The sequence below is a fragment of the Odocoileus virginianus genome, chromosome 26 (assembly GCF_023699985.2).
Source record: "Odocoileus virginianus isolate 20LAN1187 ecotype Illinois chromosome 26, Ovbor_1.2, whole genome shotgun sequence".
Lineage (NCBI taxonomy): Eukaryota > Metazoa > Chordata > Mammalia > Artiodactyla > Cervidae > Odocoileus > Odocoileus virginianus.
Window position 1 is genome coordinate 41,267,629 of NC_069699.1, and position 21,175 is coordinate 41,288,803.

General features: G+C 38.9%; 1 protein-coding gene across 13 annotated transcripts in view; it reads left to right on the plus strand.

Annotated features, from left to right (window-relative positions):
• The window catches only part of ERC2 (ELKS/RAB6-interacting/CAST family member 2), a 971,398-nt gene that overhangs the window by 161,989 nt on the left and 788,234 nt on the right, over positions 1–21,175 (plus strand). For 8 of the 13 annotated variants that reach the window (XR_011483727.1, XR_011483728.1, XR_011483729.1 and 5 more), the window contains exons 3-4: positions 16,495–16,518; positions 17,155–17,571. Coding sequence is in view for 10 of the 13 variants with exons in the window: in XM_070455889.1 (XP_070311990.1) it covers positions 16,495–16,518; positions 17,155–17,571 (441 nt within the window). In the remaining 3 variants the exon portion in view is untranslated. The remainder of the gene's footprint in view (positions 1–16,494; positions 16,519–17,154; positions 17,572–21,175) is intronic. The other 5 variants (XM_070455890.1, XM_070455892.1, XM_070455894.1 and 2 more) reach the window with 1 other exon arrangement.

A 21,175-nucleotide genomic window follows, 5' to 3' on the forward strand; every position in this document is an offset into this window, starting at 1 on the left:
TCTAGCATTTTCTAATGTTTATAGTTACCTGTCCTGCCATATTCCTATAAATTGTATAGGTTATCTGCTAGTCCCTCACTATCCTTTTTGCTTGAATTATTCCAGTACCTTCCTTACTGGTTTCTCTGCCTCTAATCTTCCTTCCTTTATAGCTGTCTTCTACTAAAATAATGCATCCCTATGTTTCCCCTAAACTTTGGTATATGAACCTTTTTTAAGGTAGAAGTAGGAAGCATTCTTGTAGACCCTTAAGAATGTGACATCTGTGGGGAAGTGAAATCTTATTTTTGAAGATATCTTCAAATATCTTTGTTCAAATGTCACATTGGTGAGAAAGTAGGACTACCTGTCTATCCTGCATGAATTAATACCCTTTTACCATTTTCATGTTTTGTTTATCTCTGAAGCACTGTTTCCTGATGTGCTATACTTTAATTTACTGATTGTCTCCCTTTTTGGATTCTCTAACTTTTGTGAACTCAGGTACTTTGTCTCTTTTGCTCATTGTTATATCTCCAATGCCTCATATTGTGCCTGGCACATAGTAGATGTTCAGTAGGTATTTTTTTTTTTTGAATGAATAAAATATAAATTGTCAGTACAAAGCAAAGTTATATCTTAATTTTAGAAAATTTTATTTTTATTATCATTAAAATTAAATTTCAAATTTTTATGAAACTCACAGACCTCTGATAATGCACTCATAAGTACACAGTTTGTAATATGCAGTATTAAACACTTGATTTATACCACTGTTTTTGAAGTTCACATCTTTTTTTATGACATTTGAGTCCTTTATGGTAATCATTGCCCCTTTCTAACTACCTCCTGCCACTTTGGCTGCTGTATTTGCTGCTGGAAACACCAATACGCTGTGGTGCTTCCACACTTCTAGACTTTTCTCATATCCTTTACCCTGCCTGGAATACCGTCCCTTTTTGCCTCTGGGAAATTCTCCTTTGTTCTTAGGCCCCACTCAAAGTTCACATTTTCTGTGGAGTTTTTTGTGCTCAGACCTCATTGACACCTCCATTCACTGTGTTGCCTCAGCAATTTGCACACACTCCCTTATGTTCCCTTATCCCTTTCTGTCTTGATTATTGGTCTCCACATTTGTCACTTTCATTTGACTAGGAGCTTCTCAAGGCCAAGGACAACATCTCATTCTTTATCTGTCCTTGTATCCTTACTGCCTTAGCACAGAGCTTATCACACTGAACAAATGCTAGGTAAAAGTGAGTTGAGTGAATGTTGTCTGAAAGTGGTTGTGGCAGAAATTAATGACCAGCTTGTACTCTTAAACTCTCCAACTGGACTCAAATGAAGGAAGAATAGATAATGAATTTGATGGAAGATTGTGTTAACATTCTTAACACAAAAAAGGCTTCTTTCACAAAGAAATAGACCTCTTTCTGAGGAAGCAAGTTAGTGTTATCCTGCCTAGAATTTATTGAGTGAATTGCTAAATAACCTTTAAAGATATTTTCTAGCAAAATGGTGGTTTTCACTAGTAGTGCTAATTGCAACATGAAGAGAGGGTGTGTATTGAATTCATAAACTGTACTTAGCTATATGTGTGTCCATATACATAAATAAATGTGTAAATACAAATTTACATATAAACATAAATATTAAATCTACTCACAACTGCAAGTGTATCGTCCTCATTTTACAGTGGAAGAAACTGAGGGCAAACTATTTGCCAGAGATTAAACAGTATAGACATAAACAGTGTTAGATCCAGTTCTTATTTGAGTCCAAGACTCAGGCACTTAACTGAAATCCACACTGGATTTCAGTAACTCCTCTAATAACAGAATTTTCTTTGCCATTTAAAAGATGACTTAAAAGCTTATTTAAAGGAATAAATGAGGAGGCTCTTCTCAGACACTGTAAACTGTAAAGTCATCCTATGTTTATTTTTTTTCCTCCTTTCTAAAACCATAAAGCCTGCAATTCTTTCCACTCTTACTTCCCTTTGGATTTTTAAAGTAAAGAAATAAAACCTTTAAAGACACAGCAAAAAATTTCCACTCATTTTTTAGGCCCCTATCTTCACTGGTTTTGTATACCAACCTTTTCCTACTCCACAGCTAAGGACTCATAAGGGTGAGAAGGACAATCGTGCATCTTAAATAACGTACAAATGTATGGATTCAGGAGAGCCATGGGCCTCCCTGTAACTTGCTAAGGGCTCTGGTATGTTGAAATTTATGTAACCCAGAACTAATAGTTTATCTTATTAGGAAAAAAATGGCAGTAGAACTTGGAGTTACTAAGGTTTTACATTAGGACTTGCTTCAATTTAAATTCTTCTTCCATTCAATAATGCTTTTGTTCCGGGCACCGGCAGTGTCTGCACTGTTAGACACTTTCTTTATATCCCTGTTGGACTTGATGGGTTAGCTCTGTTCCAGACTCAAATTTGAAAGCCATTTTTTCTCCCTTCCTGACTTTAAAGGTCTCAAATGAATTATAAAACAAAATAAATATCCAAGGATGAAAAAAGTACTTTGCAAGTCCTTGTTTAAAAATAATTTTTACTATCCTTTTGGAGAAAGTTCTATTCACTTTCACTGGTTTAAAGATTTGAGAAAGACTCTTAAAACATATGAAATGTATCCATATGCTTATGAATGCTTACATGGGTTTCTGAGTCTCTGCTAAGGAAAATTTTTGTTATTAATAGTATGTATAAAATTATCAGATAAAATAAAATAACCTCAAATTGATATTACTCATGATTGCTATTGAGGGGTCTTATTTCTTAGCCATGGAGCATATTCTTCCAGTGATGGTATCTGAAAGAGAACCATTCCTTCTCTCTGTTTTTTTCTTTGGCTTTCCCATGGTAACATGGATCTCCTGTGACTTACCATTATATTTTCCAGGTTCCTAGGTGACCCCTTTATTCTTGACTTGTATCTCACATTTTCTTGGGGGAAATTCCCGTAAATCCTTTAGAAGCCCTGAAGCTCTCAGGTGGAAGAATGCTAAACCTTTTAAAATTCTCTAAAAGATATTCTTTAAGAAGTCCTTTCAGAGAGATGAGTTACTTCATCATGGTTGGACTTAATCATCTGTTCCAACTCTTGAAGTCCTGGAGCCACTGGGGAATGGAGTGTGGTTACGGCAGCTATACCATCAGTGGGATGTGGTGGAAGGGATGTGCCTGGGCCAAAGACGTTTGACTCCAGTGTGGAAATCTGGCTTGTGGCAGCTGTTGCACATGTCCTGACACTAATTATGTGGTAACAGGATCCTTCTGTAGTTAGGTGACCAAATAAAACCGGTGGCAGGGGACTGGAAGATACAGACCAGGACAAAACATTCTGCTGTGAATTTCATACCCAGGCTTTATAGCTAGTAGTGCTGATGTCTCTGCTGACTTTGGGTGAGGAGTGGTCTGGCTTTTTGGGCCTCAGTTTATTCTCCTATAAAATGGAGCAAAAATGATTATTGTTCTAATCCCTTTCATCACAAACATTCTGTATTCTGTTGTTAGATACTTGTTGTTTTTTAAAAATGTTACACCAGCTTGTGGAAAAATCTATGGCTATTCTTTCAGAGTATTTTATTTGATACTGAAAGATTAGCATTTGAAGTGGCCAAGTCAGAAATTTCTTCTAGGTTACAGGTTTTTATTTGTACATGACAAACATAACTTCACACTTCCCCCTCAACCCTGCCACTTTAATATTGTTCCTTTCCATTGCATTTTGGGTTTGTATATTAATAATAATAGCAGCTTTTAAAAATGATGGCTTCCTGCGGACTGGATGTTGGGACTTGCTGAGTAGCTGATATGCATTATCTGTGTGCTTCATCTTGGTTTTGTGAGATGTTTGTATTATTACCACTTTTTTTTTTTTAAAGTACTTATTTATTTGACTATGCTGGATCTTAGCTGCAGCATGCAGGATCTAATTCCCCAAACAGGAATTGAACCTGGGCTCCCTGCCCTGGGAGCTCAGGGTCTTCGTCACTAGATATCAGGGATGTCCCTATTAGCTTTTAAAATAGCTGGAAAGTAAAATCTAGAGAACAGAAGTAACCTGTTAGTATCACACAGCCCACCAAAGGATATGGGACCCTGTAACTAATGAGTGATCAGATTGACCCCACAGCTAGTGAGTTCCAAAGCTGGGGAGGGACTGTTAGACGTCAAAGATAGGGTTCTTAACTGAGAGAACTGTTCTCAATAAAGTATCTAGGACTTTGACTGTTAAATTTTAATTTTTTACTCTATTTCCTTTGGAAGTCTATACTTCTCTAAGTTTGCTGATCTCTTAATTCATGTCTGTTATTGCATATCAAAAGCGTGAATTGGCATGGTTATGTTTGTACTAGAAGATCACCAAAGTCTTGTACATATTGCTGTTTAGCACTCTTATGTTATTCACATTTTGCTTCTTTTTAAAATATTTACTTATAACAGCAATTGTAGTAGATTCTTCTTGGGCTCCCTGCCCACCTTTAAACAAGGTTTTTCTTTTGAGTAGCTTCTGATGGGCAGGGTCACCTGCCACAACTGATTGATTCATGGTGGACCCCTGACCCATGCCAGTATCATTTTGTCTTCTCTTGAGTGAGTATTTACAGTTTGGAGCAGAGTTGTTGAACCAAGTCACATCTTCTTGTAGCAATTCCTGCTATGTTCTGCTTACTTTTCCCCTTGGTTTTGTTTTCACAATTGCTGTTTTGATTCAGGGAGATAGCCTGATATCTTTCTCATACATTCCTTTCTTTAGCCTAAGGTAAAGCCAAATCAGTTTCTGTTGCTTGGAAATCAAAGACTGTTAATGAACCAAGCAGTGATGAGCACATGACAAGTGTCTTAGTCCATTCATGTTGCTAAAATAAAAATACTGTACCTTGGGTGGCTTATAAACAGCAAACATTTATTTCTTATAGTTCTAGAATTTAGGAAGTCCAGGATCAAGGTAAAGGCCTGCTCTCTAGTTCAGAGGCAGCTGTTTTCTCATTGTGTCCTCACGTGATAGAAGGGGCGAAGAAGCTCTCTGGGTCCTCTTTTATAAGGACATTATTCCCATTCATGAGGTTTCTACTCTGAGGATCTTATCAGGTCCTGAACTTCCCACCTCTAAGTACCATCGCATTAGAGATTAGGTTTCAACATAAGAATTTTAGGGGGATCTAAACATGAAGTCTTTAGCAGTAGGCATTCAAAAATTATTCTCGGAAAAAATATTTGCAGAAGGCATCCATAATGCTCCCACCTCCCATCATTTTTAACATCTTTGAGATATCTCATGTATCATAAAATTTACCCTTTAAATATATTCGATGTGATTGTTTTTTACTATATTCATTTAAAACATTTTCATTACCTCCCCCCAAAATCCTATACTCTTCAGTAGTCATTCTTTATTCCCTTTTTCCCCAGTGGTGATCATTTTGATGTATTTTTTTCTACTTTCTTCTTATCTATTCATTTTACGTTCCTTTGGTATATTGTCTATATTTTTATATATGCGATATGGTACATTCTCTCTATGTATATACATATAATATGTAATATAAAAATATATTTATATATAATATTAAAGATCAAAAGCATTGTGTGAATACAGTAGTAATCTTATTTTTACACCACCAGAGAAACAAATAAAGATTTAGGTCTTTGATTCTAGTTCACTGAGAAAATGAAAAAACTTGGAGAGTTTAGTGATTAGGCTACTTATGGCCCAGTATATTCACATTTTCTGTGTATACTGTTCAAGATATAGTTTGTAAAAGAAGGTTCATCTCAGACTTCTCATGGTTTTTCCAGTCACTTAAAATTCCACAAAGATCACAGACATGCATATGGATATGCTAGCTAAAAGTTTAAGTGAATAAAATAGTTGGATGTAAAGTCTAGTACTTGGCAATTTAGATGAGTCTTTAAAGGTTGCCTCAGTTTATCTTATTTATTTATTTGTGGCTCTGCTGGGTCTTTACTGCTATGTAGGCTTTTCTTTAGTTGGGTGACTGGGGCTGATCCACAGTTGCAGTGCACGGGCTTCTCATTGCAGTAGCTTCTCCTAACAGCAGCACTTGTTCTAGGGCACTCAGGTTTCAAAAGGCCAACATATAGGTTCAGTAGTTGTGGCTCACAGACTCTAGAGCACAGACTCAGTAGTTGTGGTACGTGAGCTTAGTTGCTGCAAGGCATGTGGGATCTTCTGGGACCAGGGATCGAACCTGTGTCTCCTGCATTAGCAGGCAGATTCTTTACAACTGAGCCACCAGGGAAGTGCCAGATTGTCTTTTAAACAGCAATAACCGACATGATAGTACAGAATTAAAATTCGGATATTATGTATCACTTAAAAATAAACAGTGTTCAGAGGGCTAATTGGAAAGTCTTTTACTCCTCAGCCCAGCCAGCTACTCTTGGTTTCAGCTACTTTCTTTGGGGCCATGTCTTCCTTTTTTGTTCTACATCTTAACATGTTGGAAATTTTTAAATGCATTTTCTCCCAAGTAAAATAGAGTAATAAAAGTGAAAAAAATTAAATAGTGTATATGATAATATTATATAGTGTATAATATTTATAATATAGTCATCTATTTTGTTTTAAAATATATATTACTTATATTTAAGTCATAATATATTATACATATATGATAAAATATATATAATAAAATATATGTTTGTTTATATTTAACCTGGGAGGATTTCTTTTTTTTTTTTAATTTACAAAATTTATTTGTTCGGCTGTATTGGGTTTTAGTTGTGGCATGGGAGATCTAGTTCCCTGATCAGGGATTGAACCCAGGCCCCCTGCATTGGGAGTGCAGAATCTTAGCCACTGGACCACCAGGGAATTCCCAGGATTTATTTTTTTGACTTGGAAAGGAAGGTTAGTGTATATGCCTATCAGCACATAGTTCAATTACGGTTGAATGAATGAATGAATGGCCCTGTTTGCCTGTTTCATCTAGTATTGTATTAAGGGACACTACTCATAGTTTACTCAGATTTTATTAATCACACAAACTGACTTTTCAATGTGCTCCTTAACACTATATTACAGTACTATTTTCATGATATTTTCCTTCCTCACTGTTCAGTGCCCATATAATTATTTTTAATAGTGCTAAAGCTTTTTTTTTTTTCCAAGTCCAGAAAAGTGCTTCTCAGGGCTTTATGCACCTACAAATTACCTGGTAGTCTTGTTAGAATGCAGATTCTGATTCTGCAGGTCTGAGTGAGACCTGAGATTCCACCATTCTTAGATGATTTCAGGAGATTCTGTTGCTACTGGTCCAGTGGTCACATTCTAAGCAGCGTGGGGGCCAGTTCCCCCTGCCTCTTCGTAGGCAGTGACTCGAGAAACAGAGAGAAGCAGAAGAGTACTTAGGGAGAATCTCTCCTCATGCTATTCTCCAAGAATAGCAAGGAGAGATAAGAAAGCCTTCCTCAGTGATCAATGCAAAGAAATAGAGGAAAACAACAGAATGGGAAAGACTAGAGATCTCTTCAAGAAAATTAGAGATACCAAGGGAACATTTCACGCAAACATGGGCACAATAAAGGACAGAAATGGTTATGGACCTAACAGAAGCAGAAGATGTTAAGAAGAGGTGGCAAGAATACACAGAAGAACTATGCAAAAAAGACCTTCATGACCCAGATAACCACAATGGTGTGAGCACTCACTTAGAGCCAGACATCCTGATGATGGGAAAGATTAAAGGTGGGAGGAGAAGGGGATGACAGGATGAGATGGTTGGATGGCATCATTGACTCTATGGATGTGAGTTTGAGTAAGCTCTGGGAGGTTTTGATGAACAGGGAAGCCTGGTGTGCTGCAGTCCATGAGGTTGCAAAGAGTTGGACACGACTGAATGACTGGACTGAACTGAACTCCTTATGAAAACTTGAATAGCAAGGGCTAGAGTTTGAGCAAACATGTTGGTTAGAGTAGGGAAAAATCAGTAGTTCAAAGCCTGCCACCCAACTTTTTACATTGATATTAATCTAACTTCTCTTACTTGTATTAAAAATACTTACATGGTAAGCAGTTTTGTTAAATGGACATGTTGGGAGGTGAAAGGGAGGTGACAGGGAAGGAAATTGCAGTAAAGATTTTAAAATGCCATTTACAGTAAAGATTTGCTAAGCAATTAAAATGAAAGAACTATTCTCTAACTGCATGTGGCAGTGGCTATTAATAATTGGAAATGTTCCAATTTTAACCATCATTTTTATGATTACATGTTTGGGATTACTTCTCTAAACACATTAAAAAAGTATCTAGGTCTTATACTTCTGTTTTTTTTTTTTTTCCACCTGTAACAAGTTGAACAGTGTCGGTGTCAGGTAATGCCACTTTCTTTTAGTTGCTTATATATTACTGGGTAACAGGGAAAGAACCCTGACCTTCAAAATAGAAAGTTATTTCCTAGAGCCCCTTTGCAGAGTTATTTATAGACAAGTTGATGGGAAATCAATTTTATCCATCTTTGAGTTGGTCTTAAAACAACTGTTTCCTGTTTTCCCTTATTTAAAAAATGCCATAGTAGTTAGCATTTTGTTTCTCACTGTTACATGTATTCAGTGGTCAAAATTTTATGTTTATTCATTTCTTTTCCTTGTCCAAATGAGAGGAGGAAGGAGAGACATTTTAATTCTGGGCCTCTAGCCACCACACAGTCTGCACAGCAATGAAAACAATGAACATTTATTCAGCCTTCGTTTATGTGCCAGGCCCTGTGCTTCATGCTTTGTGGGAACTTGTTCACTTGATGAACATCTCATGTTGTCTTTGTGTGAACTCTGTAAGTTAGTTATGATGATTATTTCTTGTTTATGGATGAATTATTTGCTCACAGTACTTAAGTAACTTGTCCAAGGTAACATAGGCTGTCATGGGTAGCTGCAGGATTCAAAACCGAGCTCATCACAACTGCTCTCGGAAGCCCAGGCAAGTCTGGTGATTTTCTCCAATTATGTAATTGATAAGTAGGAAGGCTGGAATTAGAACTTAAATCCTAGCTCTCAGCTCAGTACAATATTCCAGTATTGTGCCACCTTATAGTATTGGTCTGTAATGAAAACCAGAACTCCTTCTTGCTTACAAAAGCAACTGCCAAGAGGGCTTTCCCATGTATACTGTTCTTAGTATTATCAATCTTGGCAAAATGTCACATATTATCAACCAGAGTGGGTTCTGCAGTTATCACTAACAGTGCATCTGTCTGAGAATCCCAGGGTACTGGTACTTTGCTGCTTAAAAAAAAGGTCACTTATCAGTATTCTCTATTAGCTCTGTGTCTCTTTTACCCTAAAGGAGAATGCCTAGATCATATGTCTAAATATTAATTTTTTATACTCTTCTCAATAGAGCACCTCTTCCACAGCACACTGGGGCCACATGTTTTTAGCCAATGCCTGCTCTTTGTCTTTTCACACACATGACACAGCCTGTGGAAGGTTTGCAGCCACAAGGAGTACTGCACATCCTGCACACAGGATTATGGAAAAAGGGATCAGAGAACCTGCCCTTATTATATGATTAGAGACAAACTGGAAGATGATAAATAGGGAAATAAAGTCACAGGAGAAGTGGAGCGGGCCAAGTTGTCTGCAAAGAGATTCTGTTTTCTTTGAAAGAGTTATGTTAAGCCCTTTCTTGAGAAGGAGTAAGGATTTATTAAAAAAAAAAATTCAAGACTTTTGGATATAAGCCAATTCATATTTTTATAAAGCTCAGAGACGGTTTTCATAGCAGTGAAACTCTAAACTGCTTTATAGTCCAAAACTTTATCATTTTTTGCTTTTTCCCCATAGTGTGGAAAAGAGCTTAAGGTCACAAATTTTTTCAAATCTGCCAGGAACTCATATTTTCCATGTTTGGGGATAAGACACAGTAGATTCTAAACATCTGGCTAGGCCCTAGTTAAATAATTGTGTGTTCCATGCACATCATACATATATAATTACGCTTTCATTCTATTTACCTTTTTTTGTGTTTTAGACATTCTGAAATCTGGATTAGATTCTGACTCCAGTAGCTATTGGAAGTCACTCTCCTAAACATTGGCTAAAGCAAAGTATATTTTCTCCCCTTTTCCATATAAACTCAAGTATGGCTTAGTTTCTTATTTTTCATTGTTCTCCTTTTTTCAAAATTAAGTAACTATGGAAGCCTGTAAGAATTGTGTAAAATGAAGTCCTATAGTATTTTTAGAGCAGGGGAGACTTTAGAATTGGCTGGAGGAAACCTCAATTTTAGACTCTGGCCCATGTTTGCTAATGATGTGATTGCAATAAAATCCCTTAAGCTAGCTCAATTTATTCTCTTGTGAAGTGGACATAGTTCTGGCAGCTTTGGAGCAGTATTGTCAGACAAGTAAGCTGGTGGACGTGAGGAATTTTGAGTTTTGGGAGAGAGAACAGGACAGAGTAATCTGAGGTCAAGAATATTCTTCCTACTTCTCCCACCACCACTACCTCCCCTTCCTGCCCCCCCCTGCCCCATTCCCAGCCTAACTACAGCAAACCAAAGAAAAATGGAAACTATTCTGCCTCACATTGTTCTCCTGTACTGACTGTTGGGTGAACAATTTCCTTTTTGGTTCTCTCATCTTCTGTCCATATTTTACTCACTTTTTATTGGGAACCTATTATGCACTAGAGTTGGGGGTATGATACAAATTTGGCCCAGAACCTACCCTTGAGGAGCTCACTTTATCTCTCTCTAAATCTCTTTTCTTCTTAGCAATTTCCCTTGCCTTTTTGTGAGCATGGCGATGCTTTGAAAGATATATTTTGCCTTTATCTGAATGTTGAGTACTGGGAGGTTGTATCAGAAAATAAGCCTGCCATAATACCAGAAGCAGAAGTCCTTATGACCTAGTTTATTGTCTGTAACTTGGAATCAAGTGCACAAGCTCATCTCTTTGGTTCCCATTCCATTTACCTGTGTTTAATGACCAGACCAATAATTTTAAGCTTTTTTCCTTCTGTGTACTGGATTTGGGGTTAGCTTTTCAGTTCAGTCGCTCAGTTGTGTCTGACTCCTTGAGAACCCATGGACTGTGGCATGCCAGGCTTCCTTGTCCATCACCAACTCCTGAAGCTTGCTCAAACTCATGTCCATTGAGTTGGTGATGTCAACCATCCATCTCATCCTGTGTTGTCCCCTTCTCCTTCTGCCTTCAATATTTTCCAGTGAGTCAGTAAAGGGGTTCGCCTTTACTATCCAGGATAGAGTTCAAAGTATGTAATTAAGTGTGGGGAGAAAAGAACTGGGTTATAGGCCAGGTATCAGGGTAAATATGATGCATTCTGTTTGGACTCCTAGCAGAGTGACTGCAGAGAGAAGCCTGGATGTCCGTTGTCACAGCTGCTTTACTTTCTTTGGTGTCCTCAGTGGTCAGCTGTGGATAAGGGAGTTTGCCTTCTTAGCTTTGATTCTTTGAGGACAGCTGGAGGATGACCTCACAATCAGGGTGGGGAGTAAAAAACTTTCTGAATACTCATCCAACCATAGACTCACTTCTGTGCTTGAAGAGAATTAACTCTTTTGCCACCTATTATACTTGTGTTATAAGTGCCAAGTTGACAGAAATTTGATTGGCTCTCAGGAATGAGGTTGGATCACCTGGCAATGTCCCATTCCCACGCAGCTGAATATTGGAAGGGCTTCTCTCTCCTAATATGCAGTGGAATGGAAGCAGCAGGAAAAGTGTTTGAGGCTTTGGGGAGTTGACACCACAGTGATGACCGAGAAATTCCTAAGAGATGGCTCCTGGACACATCCTAATAAGTTGCTGGTTTATAGTTCCCTGATGTAGGTTACAAACTGAAGTGCATGCCTTTGATTATTGATCCAGTGAGATTTAAATGTGCTTTCATGGTTGAGAAGTGGGAGATGATTCATTGTGAAGGAATAGAGTAATTATAGAAGAGGGGAGATTGAAAACTGCATTTTTTTTAAAATTTTTTAACCCTTAGAGAGAGCTTCCCTGGTGCCTCAGTGGTCAAGAATCTGTCTGCCAATGCAGGAGACATGGGTGCAATCCCTGGTACGGGAAGATCCCCGGGGGAAAAAAATGGTAACCCATTCCAGTGTTCTTGCCTGGAAAATTCCTTGGACATAAGAGCCTGGCAGGCTACAGTCCACAGGATCACAAAGAGTCAGACACTACTGAGCAACTGAACAACAAAAAAGTGTTTCAGAGAACCTTTGAAAAAGTGCTTTGACTTTGCTAGAGTTTTCACTGTTTTTTTTTTTTTTTTCTAAACTGAACTTGTCTTCAGTGGAGGAGACCAAGTTTCGATCCTTGGGTCAAGAAGATCCCCTGGAGAAGGGAATGGCAGCCCACTCCAGTATTCTTGTGTGGAGAATTCCATGGATAGAGGAGCCTAGAGGGCTACGGTTCATCGGGTTACAGAGTTGGACAGGACTGAGTGACTAACACCTCATCTCTAATTGCTACATAGTAGTCATTACTAATTGCAAGGTCTTAGAAATGAGGTCTCAGTAAGTTATCCTTGGAGTGTCCGGTGCTGTTTAACTATTGGATAGGACTGGATGATGTAGAAGTCAGATGATTTAGGTTGTCTCTCATCCTCCCTATAAGAGACACCACTGCTATTTTCTAAGTTGTCAAACTGGAGAAACACCTCCTTTTGGTCTATTCTTAGGGTTGTTAGAGGATGGAGTCCAGGATCCCAGAAACCAAGATTCTGGCTTTTGCAGTAGGTTTGTGTGCTCTTGGGCCTGTCATTTAACCTGAGTGGATCTGATTTTCTCATTTGTAAGATGAAGTTAACAAGCTAATCTTTAGGGCCTCTGTGAGCTCTAGGAATTCTGATTCCATGCCATCAGGATGTTAGATGGATTCATCTTTCAGAATGTGGGTTTTTTTGTGCTTTTGTCACAGCAGCATACCCTAGCCTATATACATATCTATATATGTGATTATGATTGATTGTTGTTGTACGACAGAAACCAACACTAATTTGTAAAGCAATTTTCCACTTATTAAAAAATAAACTTTAAAAAAAAGAAAATAAAAACTAAATGAAAAATAGATTTGAGACATTTTTAAATGCTGGATTATAGATTATCAGATTGTGTTTGGTCAATGCTGAAGTCATTCAGTGACTAATAAAATGATTACCTGGAAAGTAAGTTTTCTTAATGTACAACCTAGAGATAGCCATTGTGACCACCTCAGAGTGAGGAATTGCTTGGTTAGAGTGGCTGAGTTTTGAGAATTGTTACAGCTGTCAGAATTGCCTGCCTTGCCTGTTCTCGCCACTCCAGCCACCCCCCCGTTTCTTTTTTCAGCCATCCTGAGGTGTATATGGGCTTCCCTGATAGCTCAGATGATAAAGAATCTGCCTGCAGTGTAGGAGATCTGGGTTCAATCCCTGGGTTGGGAAGACCCCCTGGAGAAGTATTTATACCAGTTCAGAGTTCAGGTAGCATACTGGTTCATGCAAGATGTTGGGGTCAGACCTCCAGGTGGATGAACACCTGACTGTGGCGCTTACCTAGCTGGGTAGCTTATTGCAGGTTACTTAACCACTCTGCCTACATGTTGTCTTTCATTAAATGCCCTGTCTCACTGGGTGTTTGTGAAGAATGAAAAATGCTTAGGATGGCACCTGGACTATGGAAGGGCTATAAAGATTTTTGCCATTACTGTTCCTTAATAGGTCTAGTCTGTCTTTGCCTCTGGGCTTTTATACTTTCTCCGCTCTTTCCTTCATTCTTCCCAGGGTTGGCTCTCATTTATTCTTCAAGACATAGCTCAGTGGTACCTCTTAGTTTGGGTAGCTCTTGTGTTTTCTTACATTTCTCTAGCCTGGGTTACACCTTCCCTGCATTTCTAGCCACCTGGCTGTGACTTCTGTCATATTTTTGCTATTGGTTTACATGTCCACATGGACTGGGAGCAAGGACAACTTCTTTTTGTTTTTTCTCTCTCTCTCTCTTTTTTTTTTTTTTTTTTGATATTTCACAGGTATGAGGAAGACAACTGGGTAAATGAGTATTGAATGGATAAATGGACTGATTTTTTCCCCCCTTCATTCCTCTCATCTTCTTATTCTTTGCTACTTCTCTTGTCTACTACACTTCCTTCCTCCCTTCATTCTCAAGTCTGGCACTTGATGCATTACCTTAGTTATTCCTCACAGGAACTCTGAGGTAAGCATTATGATTAGTCCCATTTTGCAGGTTTGGAAGCAAAGGATCAGGGCACTAGACAACTTGCCCATCCAAAGGGGCAGCAGCCTTAACAGCGTTGTCTTCCAGTGCTGCGGTCTTTGCTCAAAGCATTTTAGCATTTTTTGGAATTCCCTTCTGACTGGTTTATGAACTACATAAGAAAACTAACCTTATTTTGGTCATTCTCAGGAAAGATAATTTCTGGTACGATCATTGTATTTCATTGTGTTTGTCTCCAAGTAAACTTTGATCATTCCAGAAATCCAAGCCACTTTAAGAGGACAGAGATTTGCCCTTGTCAGGAATGTTTAAATGGCTTGAAGACAGTTGCATACTCTCAAGAGGCTTGGCAGCAGCGACATCAGTGGGCCGAACACTGTCGATACTTCTGTGTGCTTTGTTTTGGTGTGGTTTAGGGCTGGTGGGCTGGTGGAAGAAGGTCACATTACCTTGTTGTCCCACTTCAAGTTTTTTATGACAGCTTTATTGAGATATAATTTATGTACCATGCAGTTCATCCATCTAACATGTAAAATTCGTTGGTTTTTAGTATATTCACGAAGTTGTTGAACCAAATGGCTAATTCCAGAACATTTTCATCACCCCTAAAATAAACACCCCTCAAAAACAAACAACTTTCAAGGGCTGATTTTCATCACCCCCCAAGAAGACATGCTACTTTAATAGATATCCTTCATCTCCCCCACAATCTCCCCTGACAATCACCAGTTTGTTTTCTGTCAATGGATTTGCTTATTATGGATATTTCCTGTCAGTGTAATCATGTGACATGTAGTATTTTATAACTGGCTTCTTTCATGTGGCATTTTTTTTTTAAGATTCATCCATGTTACAGTGTCCACCAGTACTTCATACTTTATATGACTAAATAATACTCCATTTTATGCATATACCACATTTTATATACTCATTCATCAATTGACTGATACTTAGGTTGTTTCCACTTTTTGGCTACTATGAATAATGGTGCTATGAATATTTATGTATAAATTGATTGTTGAATGGATAAATACCATGTAGTAAGACCCTCTATTGGAATAATGTTCATCTATCAAATGTAGCATGATACATGCTACAACATGGATGAACCCTGAAAACAGGATGATCCCATTGGTGTGGAATGCCCAGAACAGGCACATCCATAGAGGCAGAAAGTATTGGTGGTTGCTAGGGCCTGAGGAGAGGGAGGAAGATAAGGAGTGACTTCTAAAGGGTATAGGATTTCTTTTGGGGATGATGAAACTATTCTAAAATTTGTTTGTTTATGGTTGTACAACTTTGTAAATGTACTAAAAAGCACTTAAATGTAATTTTACTTTACAGGGATGAGTTATATTTTAAAAAATTTATAATCACTGTCATTAAATACATACCAGTTGCTTACTCTGCATTTGCTACCCTGGGAGATGCCGTGACACACAAATGAGAGAGTAGGCAGGAATCTCTCATTGGATGCTTCTAAGTGAAAAGTTGACCTGGATACCAATAAAGAGTTTGATAAACGCATCACTTGGTGCTAATTTCTGGGTACAGGCCCCACTCAGAAAAATCTCAGCCTCTCTGGATATCAGCTATGAGAATTCAGAAGGATTTCCCAATGTGGACTCCTCCAGTATTTATGTAACTTAGTCATGTTATTTTATTATCCATGCCTTACAATACTGTGAATTCCTTTAGGCAGGACCTATGCCTTGCATTCACCTTGATTTCCATGCTTAGCGTTGTGTCTGGTCTGTATCAGGAGAATGTGTTTGGTGAATGGATGAGTGACTGTGTTTTGGAAGTCCCTGCATTACCTCCTAGGACAAAAATGCCTTCAGCTTATGGCTGTCTGGTGTGATCAGTCTGGGGTTGCCCCTCTTGGGGAAGTGTTGCTGAATTCACCACCTGTCCTCATGCAATTTTGTTTCTCTGGCACTTCCACTCTGATTTTGGCTAAAATGGTGACGTGGATAGCTCTGGAGTGTGGTGCTTTCGTCTCTGGTAATAGCAACCAAGATACTGGGTTCCTGGGTCAGTGAGATTTAGGAAAATTAGAGGTGGAATAAACCTCATTTTTTTCTTTTTTAAAATCATGTTTATCAAGCATCAGTGCTATAAATTCTATGTAGCTTATGGGTCTTTGCTATAATAAGAAACTGATTTTCTTTTCTTCTTCTCTGCGAAGGTACTTCATGTTGATTAAGTTCTTTCTGTTAAATACCCTTTGCTTGCCCTGGACTTTTCTTTGTGTTGATTTTTGCTTCATTTTTCTTTCGTTTCCCATGCTGTTCAGTTACTGGATGCCCGAAGAACCAAGGTTTGTCCACTGTTTGCGCTCGTTTGTTGTGCTCTGCACAGCCTCACCTCCTTGTGTGTTTGAGTGCGTCTGTCTGTCTGTATTTGTCCCCTTTTGCTTGCAGATGCAGTAATCCTGTTTACTAAACCTGCTCACAGCTTTATTTGTAAAAATAAAGTCCTTGTTTATGTCTACTTGTAGTGGATGCTATCGTTTTTATTTTTAAATGGACATACACTTACCACAAAAAGTAACGGATAGTAGAATAAAGAAACCTTAGGAAACAAGGAATACTGAGTCTGGAGCATTGTGGGTGTAAAGAAGGTGTGTTTGTGAAAGTTTCCCTCTAACCCTTTCCACTCCTAAATTAAAACTGTGTAGATGTGTAATTTACCTTGTAACTGACACTAATACACCGTTTCTGTGTATGTGTACCTTTCTCTTAAGACATTCAGAAAGCATCATTGAATTAACTCCCCTTCTCCATGTGCTGTCCCTTGCTTCTGAAGTCACCTTGAAGAACCTAACAGCTGGCCCCTCTGGACCTCATGATTAACATTCCATCTTCATAGTGTGATAGCAGCAAATAGCATTTGGCATGTTCATTGACTTTTTTCCCCCTTCTTCTCCTCTCTTGTTCCATCTTTCTCATCATAGCACCTTCAGTTGACAATCCAGGCCCTTCAAGATGAGCTGCGAACCCAGAGAGACCTCAACCACCTCCTGCAGCAAGAGAGTGGCAACCGAGGAGCAGAGCACTTCACCATTGAACTGACGGAGGAGAACTTCCGGCGGCTCCAAGCTGAGCATGACAGACAGGCTAAGGAGCTGTTCCTATTGAGGAAGACCTTGGAGGAAATGGAGCTGAGAATCGAGACACAGAAACAGACCCTCAATGCCCGAGACGAGTCAATTAAAAAGCTTCTTGAGATGTTGCAGAGTAAAGGTTTGCCGTCCAAAAGTCTTGAGGATGACAATGAACGGACACGTCGGATGGCAGAGGCTGAGTCTCAAGTCAGCCACTTGGAAGTGATTTTAGACCAGAAAGAGAAGGAAAACATACATCTTAGAGAGGTAAGGACATTCACTTTATTTCTCTAAAGTCATATTTTACAAGTTAAAATATGTTAAATATGTTACCAAGTTATTATCACAGGTTGGACATTATCTATAACCTTGACAAAATTCCCCTTGTCATCTGTTTTATAACCTTCCTGTCTGCTTATCACCTTTAAATTGGAATTTGGCATTAGTCTTTTTTTTTTTTTTTCCCTCTGCCCACCACACATGTGTTCCATTATTATTCAACACGTATTCAGGATCCAAGTGTGTGCAGCACACATCAACTCTAAGGTCGTTTATAGTTGCTTTCCTACAGATGGCCATTGTTTCAGGGTCTTTTAAATACAGTACTGTTTAAGTTTTAGATATTTATTAAATATCCTCTTTTTAAAGGAGCAAAATGAATAGGTGATTAGCAAAACAATGAACTTAAATGCTTCAAAGCTAAATTTGGTGTGGGATTGTTAGAAAGTAAAGCCTAAGGATATTTCTGGAAACAATGGAAAAATGTGCAGACCAATTTTGAACGTTTAGATAATCTTTGCCTACATTTACATTCATGTAGGACAGAGTGTTCTTGGTTTTCTGAGTGTGCATTTTGCACTTGGTGAATTAAATCACTTGAAGTTTCTCAGAGGCAGCCTTGCTGGCTTGCCACTGCCATTGAATATTGGGATGCTCAGATATCTGAGAATATGCAGCTGGAGAGCTCTTAGAAAGAATGTCGGTGACCTTCAAGGTCTGAAATTTTTATAGCAGTTCCTTGCTACTGTGGTGGATGTGAATCTCAAAAGTACCATGTAGGCAAAATAAAATGCTGTGACAGACACAGATCTCACAGAAAACAGGAAGCAGTGAAGTGGCATTAAGTATATTTTCAAAATATTCTGCAGCCATAAAGAAAAATTCAAAAGGATGTTTGTTTTCAGACAAAACTATATTTCTTGGCATTATATACCTTTTTGGATGGGCAGTCCTTCCAATGAGTCATTTGTTTGATTGCTCAGAAAGCACAGCTTTCATGTTGGGACTTGGTAATGCAGCTGCTCCCAGTGGTTTTCTCTGATATTAGATTGTATTTGGTTACAACATTTAAGTAGACTTTTGTGTCTTTGGATTTAATATCCTCCATGCTTACTCTCCTTGGTTTTGTTCTCATGAGACCCTAGCTACATGTTTGGGAAGTGAGATTGCTTGGCTTCACGTTAGATACTTAAAGATATGTTTTGTTGGGCCTGGTCTTCCCATTCATATTCCAAGAGTGTGAATGTGGTGGGAAGATGTCTAAGATGGCCCCTATATCCATACCTATTGGAATTCATATCTTTATGTAATCTCCTCCCTTTGAGTTTAGGCTGAATCTAGTGACTTGATCCTGAATAACAAAGGTAGTGGAATGCCAATATTACTTCCATGATTAGATTAGTAGTAATTACTAGATTACTAGTAAGACTGTTACTTCCGTGTTGTTCGTACAGTCTGTTGCCATCTCAACTGGCATGCTTTGAAGCAAGTTGCCATGTGGCAGAGGCTCATGTGGTAAGGCACCTCCAGGTAGTCTCCAGCTGACAAACAGTAAGGAATTGAGACCCTCACTGAGACCCAACAGCCACAAAGAACTGAAAACTGCTCACCATCACTTAGTAAGCTTGAAGTGGATCTTCTCCAGTTGAGTCTTTCAATGAGATAACAGTTTCTAGGCTGACAACTTGATTTCAGCTTTCTGAGAGACTCAGCTGAGATGTGCTCAAATTCCTGTTTCACATAAACTGTGAGATAATAAATGTATGTTTTTAAGCCACTGAATTTTGGGTGAATTAGTTTCTGCTCCACTGTTTTAGCTATCTGTTGCTGTGTAAAGAATCTCTTCCTGGCTTGCACTATAGACTTTCTATTTAATTTACAGAGGAGAAGCAGTGATTATTGCCATGTTATTTCATGTAGAATGTCTGTGGATTTTGAAATTTTGATTGTGTTATCTCAAAACTATAGTTGGTAGATTGTTGTTGTTGTACAGTTGCTCAGTCGTGTCTGACTCTTTGAGACCCCATGGACTGCAGCATGCCAGGCTCCCTGTCCTTCACCATCTCCCAGAGCTTGTCCAAACTCATGTCCACTGAGTTGGTGATGCCATCTGACCATCTTGTCCTCTGTCATCCCCTTCTCCTCCTGCCTTCAGTTTTTTCCAGCATCAGGGTCTTTTCTGATGACCTTGAAAAGATTGATAGATTGCTATAGTTTAAAAAAGCTGCTGCTTTATTTTGGGTGCCAATGGGTCATGTTTCCTGTACAGCAAGGCTGTGATACCAGAGAAATCCCCATCTGCAAGGGATTGACCATGTTGGGATCTTGGGGTTAGATAGTCAGTCTTGTCTTGACAGATTCTGCTCGTTGGCAGTATTTAATCGTGCCTTGATGGTGGCTTGATTGTTTTGGATATCTTCATTTAAATGAATCTAAACACCATTTGACTTATGTTTTATGAGATTAGTTGGACTAAGATCATGGCATCCAATCCCATCACTTCATGGCAAATAGATGGGGAAACAGTGGAAATAGTGGCTGACTTTAATTTTCTGGGCTCCAAAATCACTGCAGATGGTGATTGCAGCCATGAAATTAAAAGATGCTTACTCCTTGGAAGGAAAGTTATGACCAACCTAGACAGCATATTAAAAAGCAGAGACATTACTTTGCCAACAAAGGTCCGTCTAGTCAAGGCTATGGTTTTTCCAGTAGTCGTGTATGGATGTGAGAGTTGGACTATAAAGAAAGCTGAGCACCGAAGAATGGATGCTTTTGAACTGTGGTGTTGGAGAAGACTCTTGAGAGTCCCTTGACTGCAAGGAGATCCAACCAGTCCATCCTTAAGGAGATCAGTCCTGGGTGTTCATCGGAAGGACTGATGTTGAAGCTGAAACTCCAATACTTTGGCCACCTGATGTGAAGAGCTGACTTATTAGAAAAGGCCCTGATGCTGGGAAAGATTGAGGGCCAGGAGAAGGGGACGACAGACGATAAGATAGTTGGATGGCATCACTGACTCAATGGACATGGGTTTGGGTGGACTCTGCGAGTTGGTGATGGACAGGGAGGCTTGGGGTGCTGCAGTTCATGGAGTCGCAAAGAGCCAGACATGACTGAGTGACTGAACTGAACTGAATGATCTGGCATGAATATATGTTATGCTTCAAACCTTAAACATTAGTCCAAAAGCTCACAGGGAGTGGTACAGAAAATTCAGGCAATACATCCAAATGTTTTCCTTGAGCAGCAGACCAAAGTCAGTGGATAACCCTTATCTTGGCTCGTCAAGAACAGAGAATGTGAAAAAGGTGTCTGTTAAAAAAAAAAAAAATCTCATTTTAAACTAGGAGTTGAATAAGATTTCGAGGCCTGAAGGGACTTTTCCCAAGGGAAAGAGGTTACCAGCTTCTGAGAGCCATTTAGTATATTTCCAGTAATTTCGGTAGTTTGAAATTGGTTTTGGTGGGAATATTGACACCATGGAAGTCAGCAAATGCTACTCTCAGGGTTTGCTGCCCCTTTGGTGCCATCCCTGAGAGCCTATTTACCAACACACCTCTGAATAAATGCCATGAAATGTTTACCTACT